Genomic DNA, 15,136 nt, shown 5'->3' with positions numbered 1-15,136 from the left:
ACAATTTTTAATGATCACTCCTTCGGGCGTGACTCGTTCTCGTTCTCGTTCTCTATCTTACTAATAAAATCTCTCTCTAGACTAGTCCCCATCTCTTTAATATTTAAATTTTACAAAAACAGATATACTTTTTCGGCCTTATTACAAAAAGATAAACCTGGTTTAGCACTAGTAATAAACCATTCACCAATGTATTCCTTATTACAAAATGAAGTTTATCTCTAAATCGTGATTCGTCTATGGTCTAAAGTTAGACCTGCGATGCCCCTAGTTTAACAGTGGTCTAAATGCAAAAATACAAACTCCATTTTAAAAATTCTATTGTAAGTTGTAGTTTTTGGAAAAATAGTTTAACTAAATTAAAAATATATTAACTAAAAATATTTAAAGCTAATTTTACGACAATAAAAATATATAAAAGACGTTATTTGTTATTTTTTCACTCATTTGACTTTGAAATAGTCACCATTCGAACGATCCAATAAAAATATCTCGCCGTTCCTTTTCTCCGTATAGGACTCCTACTTGTAATTTAAAACTGATTTTCAGCCTAATAGTACAATAATAAATATTATATAATAATGAAATAGTTATAATGAAGACATAGATAAATAGAAATAAATTTATTTTTAGTTTATACATTTTTCTTTGAACTAATATTATTTTTGATCTTTTCAGTTTTCTGGTAAAATGGAACGTAATTGTACAAAAAACAGACATGAGTGACTGATTTCTGTATGGAATACATAATGAACGATTTAACTGTAGTACTAAGTAGTCCTCTGTTAGATCTGGATTCGTAATAATGTTAGGTTTATTCCAAGTATTAACTTTAGGAATGGTTTAAACCACGACCATTTAGACCACGTTTCGTCCGAGTTTTAACAGATTTTTTGTAATAAGACCGTTTAAGTTTTAAATTTTGTAAGTAATCATAATGATAGCAAGTGGTAACCGTCGCCTATATGCACAAACGCCACTACGAACATCAGCAGATGATAGAAAGATTTAAGTACATTCTTTTTTGTAAATACACGCAAAGAAAACTTCCAAACTTATACGAACCATTGTAGTCATGAATTAAATAATTGTAAACAAAACGATTGCATGGTGCGAGGAATCGAACCCGCGAACATCAGTACTGAAGCTGTATGTTAAACCGCTAGGCCAACTCGACCGTAATTTATTTGTTTATTGGGAAAACCTACCACATACTACATAACAAGGTGAATAAGAAATGGTTAGCCTATAATTTCATCATAATATATGTAATATGTATATTGCAAATGCAGCATGTTGTTTTGTTGGAAACAAAGTTAAAAAGAGGAAACGAATACTGTGTGTTTTCTAAAAATTGAATGGAAATTATAAAATCATCAGAACTCTAAGCTTAAACGTACGTACACGATTTCAATATATAATTAATTATGCGAATATTTTCTTCCAGTGAGCTTCATATGGCGGAATAGCAGCGGCCTGCGTAATATGTTAATATATTATAAGTTAATTAAGTGATGTGCTGTGAAGGTACTGTATTTTATATGTTACTCGAAATAAAATGTAAGTACTAAATTATTTTAATATCTTAAAGACACTCTCTCGCTTAAGTAATGTAGACTAATTAGTATGTAATATAGGTGTGTCAAGGGTGAATATATAGTGTGATGGTAGTAAAATACACGTGCTATTACAGGGCTTTTAGCTGTAAGTCCTCTTTTTAGGATTTCGACCCTGCAATAGTAGTTTCATATTCATTGTGTTAGGTTAATATATGAGAGGGATAATGTTTGAAGGTAGTTCAGACGCGAACAGGTCATCAAACAACGGTTTTCCCTCTTTGGCCACAGTGATAATAAGAGCTCATACATACATTATACCAGTGAGTAAGTTTAATTATGTAATAGCCGCCATACAAAAATACAAATTGAATTAATAGTTTAATTACATTACCTACAAAATGTGTATTTTCTCTATGAGGCTAGTTCTACAGGTTCTGCACAATGGAATTAAAATAAGAATAGGGCTGACTGTCCGTTAATTTTGATATCGCACGTACCGTCTTAGCTACAAAAAAACTATATAATTTTGTGGCTATATAGAGTTATACTAGTTACGTTTGTGGATAAAATATATTCAATATTTTTTTGTAGATAAAGGAAAGCTTTACTTTTCAAGTGACAGATCGACGTCATAGATATTCCTATTCTTGTTTTGGTTGCTTTGTCTTTTGATGTTGATGGCCTAGTTTACGAATTATTTTTAATATACTGTGAAGTTTCCACCCAATATGAACATTGGTCGTGTGTCGGTACTATGGTACTGTCTAGTCAAAGTAAAGTTTGTACGATAATTAGTTTTCACATTATTTACAACGGTAAGGTGACTGATAACATAGGAGTAAAAAAATTATATAATGTATTTATGTCAGTACGTAAGGATTTAAAACGTTTGTTTTTAATGCAAAACCCGCTAATAAAGTTTTAATAGAGTAACCATACAAATATATTCATGATCATGCGATATAGTGAATGGTGGGGACTTATTATGAATTTCTAAATAAATTTGTATCAATGTTTTTACGTTAATCGGACAATGTAAACAATGATCTAAAACATGGTATCTTTCCTGAACCTCTCTTTGGTATATAGGAAATAATTAATCTAACTTAGTATGATATTAATGTGAATTCAGTACATTAATATAAATTTATAGTAATAGGATAAATTAGCCATAGAATTTATTCCAGGTTGCAAATGCCAACTTTATGGTTGTGTGTAAATTATACTTTTCTTAATATTTACATCATAAATGTCGAAACTTATTTTACGTAATATAGTCCGATTGTAGTATTAACATCTGTCGTGGCATTTGAAATTTTCCGATACATTTTTATTTTAGTATGCTAATAATATGTGATGATGACAATGACAATGGATTGCATATATATAATATAAATAAATGGGCAGAATTTAACGGATTTGTTCATTCAAATAAACAATTAATTCATGATATTATTCAGATGAATTACTCCACATTAAAAGCCTTAAAAATATACTATGGTTATATATTTTTTTACTGAAATGAATGGATCAAAAATGATTGAAGTTTTAGGTTATGATTTTGAATCTCACTTTTGTGACAAAATGTATTATTAAAGTATAACAATGTAATTGGTTGCTAGTTTCAACATTAGCAATCAATATGAGATATAGGGGCTTGTCCACAGATTTTATATGAAAATTAATTAGATTATAAAATCCTAAATTGATAATATTTGAAATATTTACTTAGTCTATATTATTATTACGGTTAATGTTGTCTTAATGCGCTTAGAATTAAATAATGACTTTGAATATTATTTCATTTATGTTTTAAATTTACTATTTATGTGTACGGTTGCACTGTAACCTTTTATTTTACTGGAACAGATAAATTTAATTATGTAATATGTACCAGAAGCACAAGAGACAACATTACATTATTATGTTATTGAAAGCTTTGTACATCTTCGACTAAATAGATTTCTATTATCAATATTGTTTGTTGAAAACTTCTAATTGTATGAGATTAACATAAACAATTTAAATTAATTATCAAATAGGCACCTATTTGATATAAACCTTTGAAATTATTCAATTAGTTTGCAATTAGAAACTTTTCTACTGCCCAAATCGCCAATATATCTGTATTTTTTCGAAGAAATGTAATTACAAAATCATAATTATTATGAAGGAAGTATTTGTTCGTGTAATGTAATTTTATGCAATACTAGCTTTAAGTGTTAAATTGTTTTTTACGATTTATTTATGGTCAACCTGCAAGTGGTGGGAAATGAATCACTAAAAGATTCATTTCTTTTCTGCCAAAGTATGTTTAATGTTTTTTCACAAGTCTTCCTAGTTTCATGATATATGTAATAAATATAAACTTTGTGCTAGTCTCAAGGTTTCGATTTTTATTAAATAAGCGCACTGACTGATTTATTTGCAGTTGTATTATCTTCTTTGCATTATAAATAAGGAAATTAAAATCTCAGTTTTTGTTTATAACTATAAGTCTTTTATTCCTTCACTGTAAATATATGTAATTTTAAACTATGAAATGTATAAATAACAAAATATAAGTCTGCAACAATTATGTTTGTCTTTATTCATTCGTCTGTATCACTGCTACATATACACGTATCTGAATTGCAACTGCTTTCATAAATTCCTATAATATTCTCTGAAGATTTTATTTTCATCTTCTTCTGACTTAGTGGCGTTTTTGGTAACCAGATCTCTGTACTATTTTTGTTATTGTGCACACTATTTATTTTCTTGACTGTGGTGGGAGGAACACATTGTTTGGTTTGTGTTTCGCATCCCTTCGCGCTTTCGCAACTACTAGCTTGATCTGCATAAGTTGTCACCGATTTATCTATACTATTTGGTTTATGAGTATAGTCACATTCACATGAAATTTGGAAGTTCTTTTTGGTTCTATTTTTTTTATCACCATGTGTACTGGAATACGATGACTTTTCTCTTAGTGCTGTCGGCTTTTCATTTTTACTATAAATGAAATCTCCCGATTTTGACTGCACTATAGACATTTGACTATTATTGCATTCTTTTTTCAATGTGTTACAGCAATCTATAGATTTAGTTTTAATACTTTTCGTACTGCAGCTGCAGTTATAGTAGCAATGGCATAGTTTGTTACGCGCCACTGCGTGTCCACAATTACATTTTCTTTGTACAGATATGTCCACTTGTACTGCTGTTGATTCTATAGCGCGTGGGGTTGTAAACCAATTACACTCCCGTAAACAGGGATAAAAATAATGGATATCTGTTGTCGATGTCCAATTATCGTTGTGAAACTACAATTATAGAAATATATTTACTTGCAAATAAAATTATATCACATTATATACAGTTGTTTCACGTTTTGTAATGTACCTTTAGTAAAAACGGTGAAGTATTTATGTTATAATCTGATTTATAATATGACTTTAAAAACGGCTCTCCGTTGGCTCCTCGGCAGAATTGTTGAAATAGAGCAGGTGGTATCCTATGATAAGAAAAATTTGAATACATAGTACCATAGAAAAAGTATTTTATTATTTTTTCAATAATTAAATAACATCTATGAAAAAAATCTAATCTAAATCGTTATTAGATATGGTATCTAATAACGATTTAGATACCATTTTTTTTACAGGATTAGGGAAAAAAATGGTTTGGTTTTTTTATGCGTTGTGGCCCTTTGGCATTTAATCAGCGATATGTAGGTTGACAAAGGAATATAAAGTAACTTACGGGTTCGAGAAATTCTTAATAAACCACACTCCAGTATTTGTGGTACCGGAAAAATTACAGTACGGAGTAGGATTTTGCATAAAGGATGGACTTCTTTTATTCAATATAGGGATGAAGTAAAATTGAATAGATCCATCAGGGAATAATACAGAAGTTACTTCTCCTTCTCCAATTATTTCAGGGTATATTCCATACTGAGCTGTTAATATAAGAAAGTTCAGTTTCTATTTCCTACTAAATATATAGATTCTTGATCTACTACAGAAAATACTACTGAACCTGTGTCCTATTAACTATTTTTTTTATTTGTACATTGGGGGCGACTTTCCTAAGGTGAGCTATGTCGCCACTCGAATTCTATTTTTCCCTAATTAGCTGATTTTCGAGGTAAGGAGGAGGAACGTCACCACTTTCTTTCTAACAATTTAGAAATCTCCTCGGTCAATCCTTAACATCCTTATTGCGTATTATTACACCCTTACACGATTAGGAATGCGAAACCAAAAGACGCAACCCAGGTCCGAAAAAGGAGAATACTACTTCTTGCCTAGATCCACCCCTCAAACAAACATTAAAATAAATCACAAGGTACCAATTATTTGATTCTTTTTTCAGGTAAATACATGACAATTTAATGATTTGCAAAACTTGTACAATCCTCATAGACTTTCTTAGTTAATCATGATATGTGAGGTAAGACTTGTTATTTTTTTACGGTTTATTGCGCTCCAGTTTAAAAACTCCACATAATATGGAATTGTCCTTGAAAATCCTGTTTGTTGTAAAGAACATTTAATTATAAATAAATTATTTCTAACTTACACGGGCTATAAGAATAACACTGTCCACAATTAGGTCCACCATACCCGATAACACAGAAAGGCTGGTTGTATTGCATGGCTGGATTTTAGTTGACTTGCTTTTCTGTATTACATGTTAAATTAGTTATTTTTGATGGTATGTAAATATAAACTGACTATATACATACTTGTCCATTTTATGACATACTGTCAGCATGACAAATTTAGACATCAACAGTAACTAAGACATGTATTGGCTGTTTTAAAATAAAATCAAGTCAGACTATCGAAATCATCAAGAATTGCCCACAAAGAGGAAACGTCAGTGTTCAACTATCGAGTCCAGTTCCTATTACTAACACTACCCTCCTCTCCACATGTTAGTCGATATAACGATATCATTATATATACGACTACTTCGATAAAAATAAAACAGTAACGGTTTATAACATTTTATTTAATATTTACAGTACATCATAGAAAATAATATTTCATATCTTAACATCTAAATATTTACATAGTCATTACATAGGTATTGTTATTGTAGACATAAGGTACTAGGATAATACAAGATCATCAAAACATAATAAATCATACAATTAATACATTTTTTTTCTCTAGTAAAAGTAACTATGTAATTATTGTTTTAGATGTATTACATAATATTTTATAATTTTAATAAAGTTCCGAAATATAGTTAAAGCTAAAAACTATACATATGCGTAGGGTACTGGCACTAGTAGTCGGCCCCGCACCAGTACTCAGCCTTTTTCGGTTTAAAACCAATAGGAATAGCGCTATAACAGAAAATAACTAATCAAATTATTTTAAATAGCTTCTATGACTTCTCATTGCTAGAATTAAATCCAAACATAGTACCTACGTGGCTGCGAAGTACATTAAATATGAATCTATTTCGACGTCATCGGCTGACGAGGCGACATGCGGCGTGCGCGCCATTTTTTTATTAGTGAGAAGCGTTCACAGAAATAGTAATTTATTTCATTTTTTTGTTAATTTTAGGTCACACTGTATTAAAATTTACATTAATTAAGACTTTTGGCATTGTAATCAATGAAAAGTATCATGTTTTTCTTAAGAATTATTAAATAATGAAGTGGCCGACTACTGGGTCCCATTTTTATATACATTATCCAGTACTCAACCACCCCTGGCTGACTACTGGTTTTAACGCTGTTTGTCAAAAACCCAATAGTCGGCCACTTAAATAGTTAGAGTTTGTTACATGGCTGAGTACTGGTGACAGTAGATCCAGTGTTCAACCGTCCATATTTAAATTGCTTTTTATATAGTTTTTTATACAAAAAAATAAAAAAAGCAGCTCTAGATTCTACCAAAAGTAAAGTGAAGGAGACTACAAAGAAGAAAAATTATGATTATGATAAGGAATTGAGCGTAAAATGCACAAAGACAGGCTGTGATTTAGTGGAAATCAAAACAAAATAAAATTAAAATTCTCAGTAATATACTTCTATATCCTGAAACTCCTGACACAGAAACCTGTAAGGAAGATAAGCTCCTAAAAAAATTGTTAATCGGCGACTTTTAGAAAGAAGAAGAAGAACTTGAAATCTTTTTAAATACTGATGTTACTAAAGAAGTTTCCGACTGATTTAAATATAAGTTAGATAGGTATTTGATTGTTGTGATTGTTAGGGCACTTTTAGGTTCTATGACCGGACTAATTGTTTATTAATGTTCTTAATCTTTAAGCTTGAAACTATTGATCTTAAGAGAGGCTGACCACTGGTGGCAATATGGCTGAGTACTAGTTTTTGGCGGCTGAGCACTGGTGAAAAGTGCCTTATTTTGTTAAAAAGTATTTTTCACTTTATTAAAGGATAAATTTGTAATTTTTGTTAATTTTGTAACAAAGTTTAATAAATGAGTAAGTTAAATTATACAAAAGACTTTCAATTTACTCTTTCTAATATTTTCTTATATAAGTTTGAACCCAGACTTACCACTAAAAGGCTGACTACTGGTGCCAGTACCCTATTTAACTTGTTTACAGATTTTCTTAAAGGCTCGGATATTTTTTTTATATGAATTAGTAACTATAATATGTACATTATATAGTAAGTTTCAAAACTGATTATTTACGTATGATAACAATATGTATTGTCTTATGGAATTACTGAATTAAAAAATATGAAATGATATGAAATAAAACAATATTGTATATACTAAAAATCACGATCTAAGCATCAGCTGAATACAGCATTCCTAATATGGAAATTCACAATGTATTCCGAATTTGTTCTTTGTACGCTGATGGCGAAGGGATCCGTTGGATGGAAAGTAAAGGCGACTAGTCGCCGTGCACTGGCTGGCACCGACTGACCCAGTACACCAGCGTAGATCTTAAATTTTAATAGGCCAGAGTCTCGAGCGTAAAACCTGTGAAAATTGCAGTAAAAAAGTTTAACACGTAATTGACAAAACTATAAGCTCAAATACTGTATTGTAAATTATTTTTCATCTATGAATATGAAATTGTCCACCCGCTTATAATGCATCAGTCCAGCACATAATGTTACGTATGCGCATGCGTAACATTATATGCTGGAGTGGCATCAGTCGACAATAATAGGAAAAGCATGAAATCAAGTCCTCCGCCATATTTTCCGGAGTCCTTCGCGAAATAGCAAAATAGAAAAAACATATTGCTACTTATAATCTCCATTACCCCACAACTATAATTCCTTAATATAAGTTAATATAAATGTGAGAAATGACATACCTAATGGGGTATTCCCCATAAGCTTTAGGCCTTTCCATTACAGATACCCATTTGTCATCATAACTGAAAAGACCCAAGTCCAAATATGGTGATCCGCTGTATGACTGTGCGCTAATAGGCAACTGTGCTAATATTCGTTTCGTTGCTTCCGTGCGACCGCCATAAATAGCTCTCACTATGGTTTGCTTGAATCTCTGTTGTGTCAATCTTGCATATAAGTTATTAGAAGGTGAACATGTAAACTGTGAGTCTGCACACAGTCTAGCATTTCTAAAACAATCGCAATAATTCTCAAATAATTGTAACAATCCCTCAGAAGTGTTTTCATAGACTTCTAATATTTTGCTTTCACTTATATTGTAAATTACAAAAAATGATGACTGACTATTTGGCTCGGCAACTCTCAGTGTCACTACTTCTTCACTGGCATATTTTATAAATAAGTGGTCTTCATCCAGTAACTGCATCTTCCACATTCTGAGACTCCGAAACATGTCAAAATATTTATAAAACTTCCTCAATTCAAGGGGGTCGCCTGTTTCATCACTAATGGTCTTAGCTCTCTTAAATAGAAAAACCAAAAGTCTATGTTTCAAACTATTTATTGTCTCTTCATGAAACGGTCTCTCGTTCAGAAGAGGCGCATACACTGAGCTTACAATAAATGGGTCGTCGTCATAGCAGAATCTTCCGATTTTTCTTATTTCTATTAACATTCCTTCAACAATTTGAAATAGATGTATTGTTTGGTGTTGTACAGACAGCACGGCTAACACTTCTTTGTATAAGTATATACCTTGATTATGAGATAGATAGATTTTATCGATTCGAAAATGTTTTGTATCGCACAACTTTCCGTGATGTAAGTCTACTAAATGAAGAGAATAGTCTTCCAATGCGGACCTGAAAAATGAATGATTATTAATGTTATTAAAATTCCTTAGTTTTCGTATAACGCATTTTTGGATAAGATAGAAATGATTATATGATTCGACTAGTCAAGCTCAAGAAAAAGATCATAGTAGAGACCTATTAATTTCACATAATTTCATAAGACATCATAAATTACTTATTTATTTTTTACTGAATTTCTGTGATAAGATAATAAAATGTTACAAAAGTACAGTAATATTATATGTAGTAATACCTTTTTAAGAATATAAAATGGTAAAAATACCTCATTGTAGGTGTGACAGCTTCATTGTTGCTGTGTATATGATAAAAATGTGGTCTTAGGTCGTCAGGTATGTGAGCAGCCGAGCCCACTATCACATAACGACCATCTTCAGTGAACAGACTGCACTCTCGATTTAATTGTTGCTCCATGAATGGTACCTGGTTTGCATTTCGTTCCTCTCTTGGAATCTCTCTTTGTTGACATACATTGACTGTAAATTTGGGCTGTGGGGATAGATAATAATAATAACTCAGTGAAGAAATAAAATAAAACAATGTTAGTAATTGAGGAAAATACAGACAAGCAGAAGATAACCTGTGGAATGCAAACAAAATATGTCAGACAACATAAATTGTTTCGGATTAGCCTTGTAGTAACTTAACTCTAGACAATGAAATAAAGAGCTCATTTTTTAATAATGTTATAATTTGTTTAAAAGATTAACAAATCTATATTCAGATAGATCTGCCGTCAAGAAATATAACTCAAATATTAGTTTATATTTCTATAACTCATTTATTAGTTTCTAGTTCTATATAACTGTAACTTGAATATTTTTTTTTATCCTGCAATCGGCTTACCAAGCCTTTAACAGATTGGTTGTGGGACTGTTGACGGGAGAGAACTATACCTCCAGTGAGGAAACTATCTCATCGGTGAATGAGATCCCATGCATGGAGTCTCTTAAGCCTTCTGCATTGCACTGGGTCTCGTAGTGCTTTTGCAGGGATATTGGTATGCGCCCCAATACGATCTCTGTATACTCTTGTTCTGTGCTCTATTTCTTCTCTGATTGTTCTCATGTTTATAATGAATAGAGGTGCAGCAGTTATGGTTTTGAGTGCTTTATTCTGAAACCGTTGCAAAATCTCTATGTTGGAATTCTTTGCTGATCCCCATAACTCGATGCCGTATGTCCAGTTTGGCTTTATTATGGTTTTATAAATGAGTATCTTGTTTTCCATGGTTACATGTGATCCTCTGCCCGTCAGCCAGTTCAGGTTTCTAAACCGTGCATTCAATTCATCGCATTTTTTTTGCATGTGTATTTTCTACGTTTGCTTCCTATCAAGATGCATGCCCAAATATTTTGCCGAGTCTTGATGGGGTAAAATGTCATCTCCAAGTTTAATCGGTGGGCAGTTGTCTTTTCTCAGGGTAAAGGTGACATGTACTGATTTGCTGGAGCTCACTTTAATGCGCCATTTTTCCATCCATTCATGTACTTTATTCAGGTGACTCTGTAAAACCATGGACGCAATGTTCGGATTTTCATTGTTGCAAAGTGCGGCAGTGTCATCGGCAAACGTAGCATATAATAATTATCCGATGTTGGTATGTCTGCAGTGTACATAAGATACAGAGTGGTACTCCGGCTTTTATATCTTGAAAGGTAGAGTAGGTGTCATTGATTTTGACTCTAAACAATCAGTCCTTTAAATAAGATTTTAAAAGTATGTAAAAGTTATGTGGAAGGTGTTTCTTCAGTTTGAATAGCAGTGCCGGGTGCCAAATCTTGTCAAATGCCTGTTGTACGTCAAGAAAAATAGCAGAGCAGTATTGTTTCTTCTCTAGAGCTTCTCTTATTTTGTTGACAACTCTATTGACTTGTTCAATTGTTGAATGGCCAACTCTGAATCCAAACTGATGTTGAGGGATAATTTCTTTTTCATTTAATACCTGTTAGCCTTCGTAAAAATATCTTCTCAAATAATTTCGATAAGGTTGGAAGTAGGCTTATTGGTCTGTACGAAGACACAAGGTGTGGAGGTTTGCCAGGCTTGGGAATCATGACTATCTCTGAAACATTCCATGGCTTTGGCACATGTCCAATCCTAATTATACTATTGAAGAGTTGTGTTATACCAACTTACCTTTTTTAGGAAGCTGTTGGAGAACTTCAGCTGTAATCAGGCAGAAGCCAGGGGCTTCCAAGTTTTTGATTTCTCTTTGGACTTCTCGTGGAGAGCAGCTTTTAATTGGAAGAGATAATTGGGAGTCAGCCCTAAAATAGTCAAGTATCTCTTTTTCGGCTTCTTCATCACCGCCATTTGGAGTAAAGACCTCATTTAGGAACTGTCCGAACGTTGTTTGTCAGTTCTAGCCCAAGTATTATTCCTAGTTTTGATGGGGTGTTGTGAAACCTGTGGAGCCATTTTGCTACTTTTAACCATTTTCCAGAGTGAGTATTCGTTTTTAGCTTGGGGATTCAGGTTAGCCAATTTATTCTGTAGGGTCTCTTCCTCAATCTTTTTAAGGTATTTTTTTAGGTCTGCAGCTGTTTATTAAACGCCCTTTTGTCTTGGTTATGTCGACTACAATGCCACACCCTTCTAAGTCGTCTTTTTTCCAGGATTTTATATTTTATATCCCTGGGTATATTCTTACTACCATGTTCTAATGTGGTAGCTGGTGTGCTTTTCCATGCTGCTATTTGTATTAGGTTTGTTAATGTCATTGCGTAACCCTCTATGTCATCTTCCGTTTTATGTGGTACTTTCATGTCGAGGTTTTCGTTTAGGTAGTCTCTGAATGCCTTCCAATCATTTCTTTTAGTGTAGAGACGCTCCTTAACTGGTCTTTCAATAATGGTGGTACTTATTGTGGCAATTACAGGCGTGTGATCTGAGCTACTGACAAGACAGCTCTCCACCTTTAAATAGTTGTTTGACAATCCTTTATACACAAAGAAGTCCAGAAGATCGGGTATTTTTTGTGGGTCTGTTGGCCAGTATGTGGGTTCACCTATGCTTAGTACATGTAGGTTATTTTTATCTATACTTTTTTTCATTTCGCGGCCCCTAGGTACGGTCAGTCGTGATCCCCAGTGAACGTTATTGGCGTTCCAATCGCCTCCACATAAAAACCTATCTCCAAGAGTTTTGAAGTAGTTAGTTAATGCTTCTTCTTTTAATTTATGTTTTGGTGGACAGTATACAGCTGATATAGCCATAGATCCTCTTTTATCCTGTAGCATTATTGTAGTTGCTTGTATTGGTTCCGTTTTATACTCCTGAAGGATATTGTGCTTGATGTGCTTCTTAATAATTATGGCTGTACCCGCATGAGCTGTTCCATTGTGGTGGGATGTTGAATATATGCTATAATTTTTTAACCTTAGGTTGTGATTTGGTATTAAGCGTGCTTCAGATACAAGGAGTATATCAACATTGTCGTATTCCAATAGAGTTTCCACATCATACTTATGTGTGACCAGCCCGTTTGTGTTCCAGGTTACTAATTTCAGAGTAACTATCTCAATGAACAAGTTTGTTGATAACTGTTGTGAGAACTTGCATAAATAATAATAATAATAAAAATAGCTGGACAATTAACATAGTGCCAACAAGTCCCACGGTAAGCAGAGCTTGTGTTACTGATATAAATACTTGAATATTTTTTTGTAAATACATAGTATACATATACATATAAAACAGCCAAATTGTTAAAACAATCATACATATGAATACAAGTGTTTGCACCATGCGAGGAATCAAACTCACAACCATTGGAAGTAAAGTGGTGTTCTAAACTGCTAGACCACAGAGGTTGTCATTACATAATTATAAAATTTAATTTGTTCCATACTACAACCAGTAATAAGGCAAGGCATTACTGCATAAATGGTTGTAGTTTTACCAAATACCATTTAGTATCAAGGATGAAAGCAAGTATTATTTTCAGTGTTTATATTTACACACATATTGATGTTAATTGGCAGTAATCAGATATAACAGATCTTACCTTGAAAAATCTATAAAAAATATGTGTTCTTATTGTGTAATGTATTTCAGCATCTGCATTAAGTAAATCTGAGGGGTACCTCGCTACTAGATCTCCTGCAGCTGCTGCCCCTCTGTATTCATATATCTGGAACAATGTCACTCCAATTTTATGAGGTGTTAATTATATGTATGTATATTACTATAAAATATTACTTCATAAGTTTATGCAAAAAATTGACTAATTAAAACATAAATAATTTGAATTATGGATCTTTGTTATGTGCTTGAAAACTAGTGATAAATAGTACAGATTACATAAAACATATGCATAAAAAAATATGCATTTTACATTATCAAAAACAAAAAAAAAATTGTATGGACTATATATCACTAAGATGTATTTGTAATGAATAAGAGCTTACCTCTAAAGAAGTTTGATCTGCTGAAAATGCTATAAAGTGTTTTCCATCTGGACTAAATTTCCTTAGAAAACATGGTGGTTTTTCAACATTCACTATAGTTAAATTAGGGAAAACATTTTGATAAAATTCCCGAACTACATGAAAGTGGGAACCTGGTTTTCGTGAGCCATAAATCTCTCTCTCCATCAACCGAACAACTAAATTCTGGGGTTTTATCTTTCTTGGAACTATACGTTCTGTGCATATGAATTCATCTTCATTCAGAGTACCAGGAGGAATGTCCTCATAATATACATTGCTCTGTCTACTAGTTGATGCCATTCCTCTTTATTACAAATTCTCTATTTCTCAAGCACTAAGTTTTAATAATGGAACTACTTTGTTTTTACATAATAACACATTATTCAAACCAATCTTGCAGACCTGAAAAAGAAAACAATTATACATATTACATCATATTGCTTGATCATATTTAACATGCCTTTGTCATATTATTTGTAGTTGGCATAATAAATAAATATGTAAGAAAGTAATTTGTTGTTTAACAGATAATAAATAAATGTTGCATTGTATACTGAAAGTAAATAAATAAGTAACAACAATTCACATAAAAATCTAAATCACTCATATTATCAAGGATAGATGGGAAACAAAGTAGTCCATAATTACTATTATTATTTCTGCCTGTTCCTGTATGAATCTACCATCATTATCTCTATGAAACCTATGAAGATAGCTTTTACTACTTACGAGTTGGAAAGAGACCACAAGGCACAGACCGCCACCGCAGCTCATGTTCCATGGTATTAATGTAATCTCGTACCAAAAACTAACACTATCCTTACAGTTTTATTACCCTGTATTTTAATTAAGAGGCATGTTTTTTTACCTGAAAGTCTAATCTTGAAAGCTCGACTTTGTAGTCGAGTAAAACTTAATCATGAT

At 32.3% G+C, this 15,136-nt stretch overlaps 3 protein-coding genes across 3 annotated transcripts in view; 1 reads left to right on the top strand and 2 right to left on the bottom strand.

Moving 5' to 3' along the window:
* The window catches only part of LOC131843285 (tyrosine-protein kinase CSK), a 41,934-nt gene extending 38,846 nt beyond the window's left edge, over positions 1-3,088 (top strand). Inside the window, exon 16 of the mRNA XM_059191919.1 lies at positions 1,448-3,088. Within this exon, the coding sequence (XP_059047902.1) occupies positions 1,448-1,469 (22 nt within the window). The 3' untranslated portion in view covers positions 1,470-3,088. The remainder of the gene's footprint in view (positions 1-1,447) is intronic.
* Positions 3,089-3,597: 509 nt separating this feature from the next.
* Positions 3,598-6,305, bottom strand: LOC131843283 (uncharacterized). Its single transcript, XM_059191918.1, has 4 exons — positions 6,126-6,305; positions 5,304-5,502; positions 4,944-5,055; positions 3,598-4,864 (listed from the first exon to the last, which is right to left on the bottom strand). The coding sequence occupies exons 1-4, from the start codon at positions 6,199-6,201 to the stop codon at positions 4,151-4,153; spliced, it is 1,101 nt and encodes a 366-aa protein (XP_059047901.1). The 5' UTR covers positions 6,202-6,305; the 3' UTR covers positions 3,598-4,150.
* A 1,821-nt stretch (positions 6,306-8,126) lies between these two features.
* On the bottom strand, positions 8,127-15,135 carry LOC131843276 (DET1 homolog). The gene is made up of 6 exons (XM_059191910.1): positions 15,081-15,135; positions 14,192-14,614; positions 13,789-13,914; positions 10,045-10,268; positions 8,868-9,770; positions 8,127-8,524 (listed from the first exon to the last, which is right to left on the bottom strand). Exons 2-6 carry the CDS (start codon positions 14,510-14,512, stop codon positions 8,332-8,334), a joined length of 1,767 nt encoding a protein of 588 aa, XP_059047893.1. The 5' UTR covers positions 14,513-14,614; positions 15,081-15,135; the 3' UTR covers positions 8,127-8,331.
* Position 15,136: the final 1 nt, after the last annotated feature.

This window comes from Achroia grisella, unplaced genomic scaffold (genome assembly GCF_030625045.1).
Source record: "Achroia grisella isolate CSIRO2021 unplaced genomic scaffold, CSIRO_AGI_Agris_v1 utg2946, whole genome shotgun sequence".
Taxonomy (NCBI): Eukaryota; Metazoa; Arthropoda; class Insecta; order Lepidoptera; family Pyralidae; genus Achroia; species Achroia grisella.
Note: the sequence above shows the minus strand (reverse complement) of the source record. Positions and strands in the feature narration are given on the sequence as shown.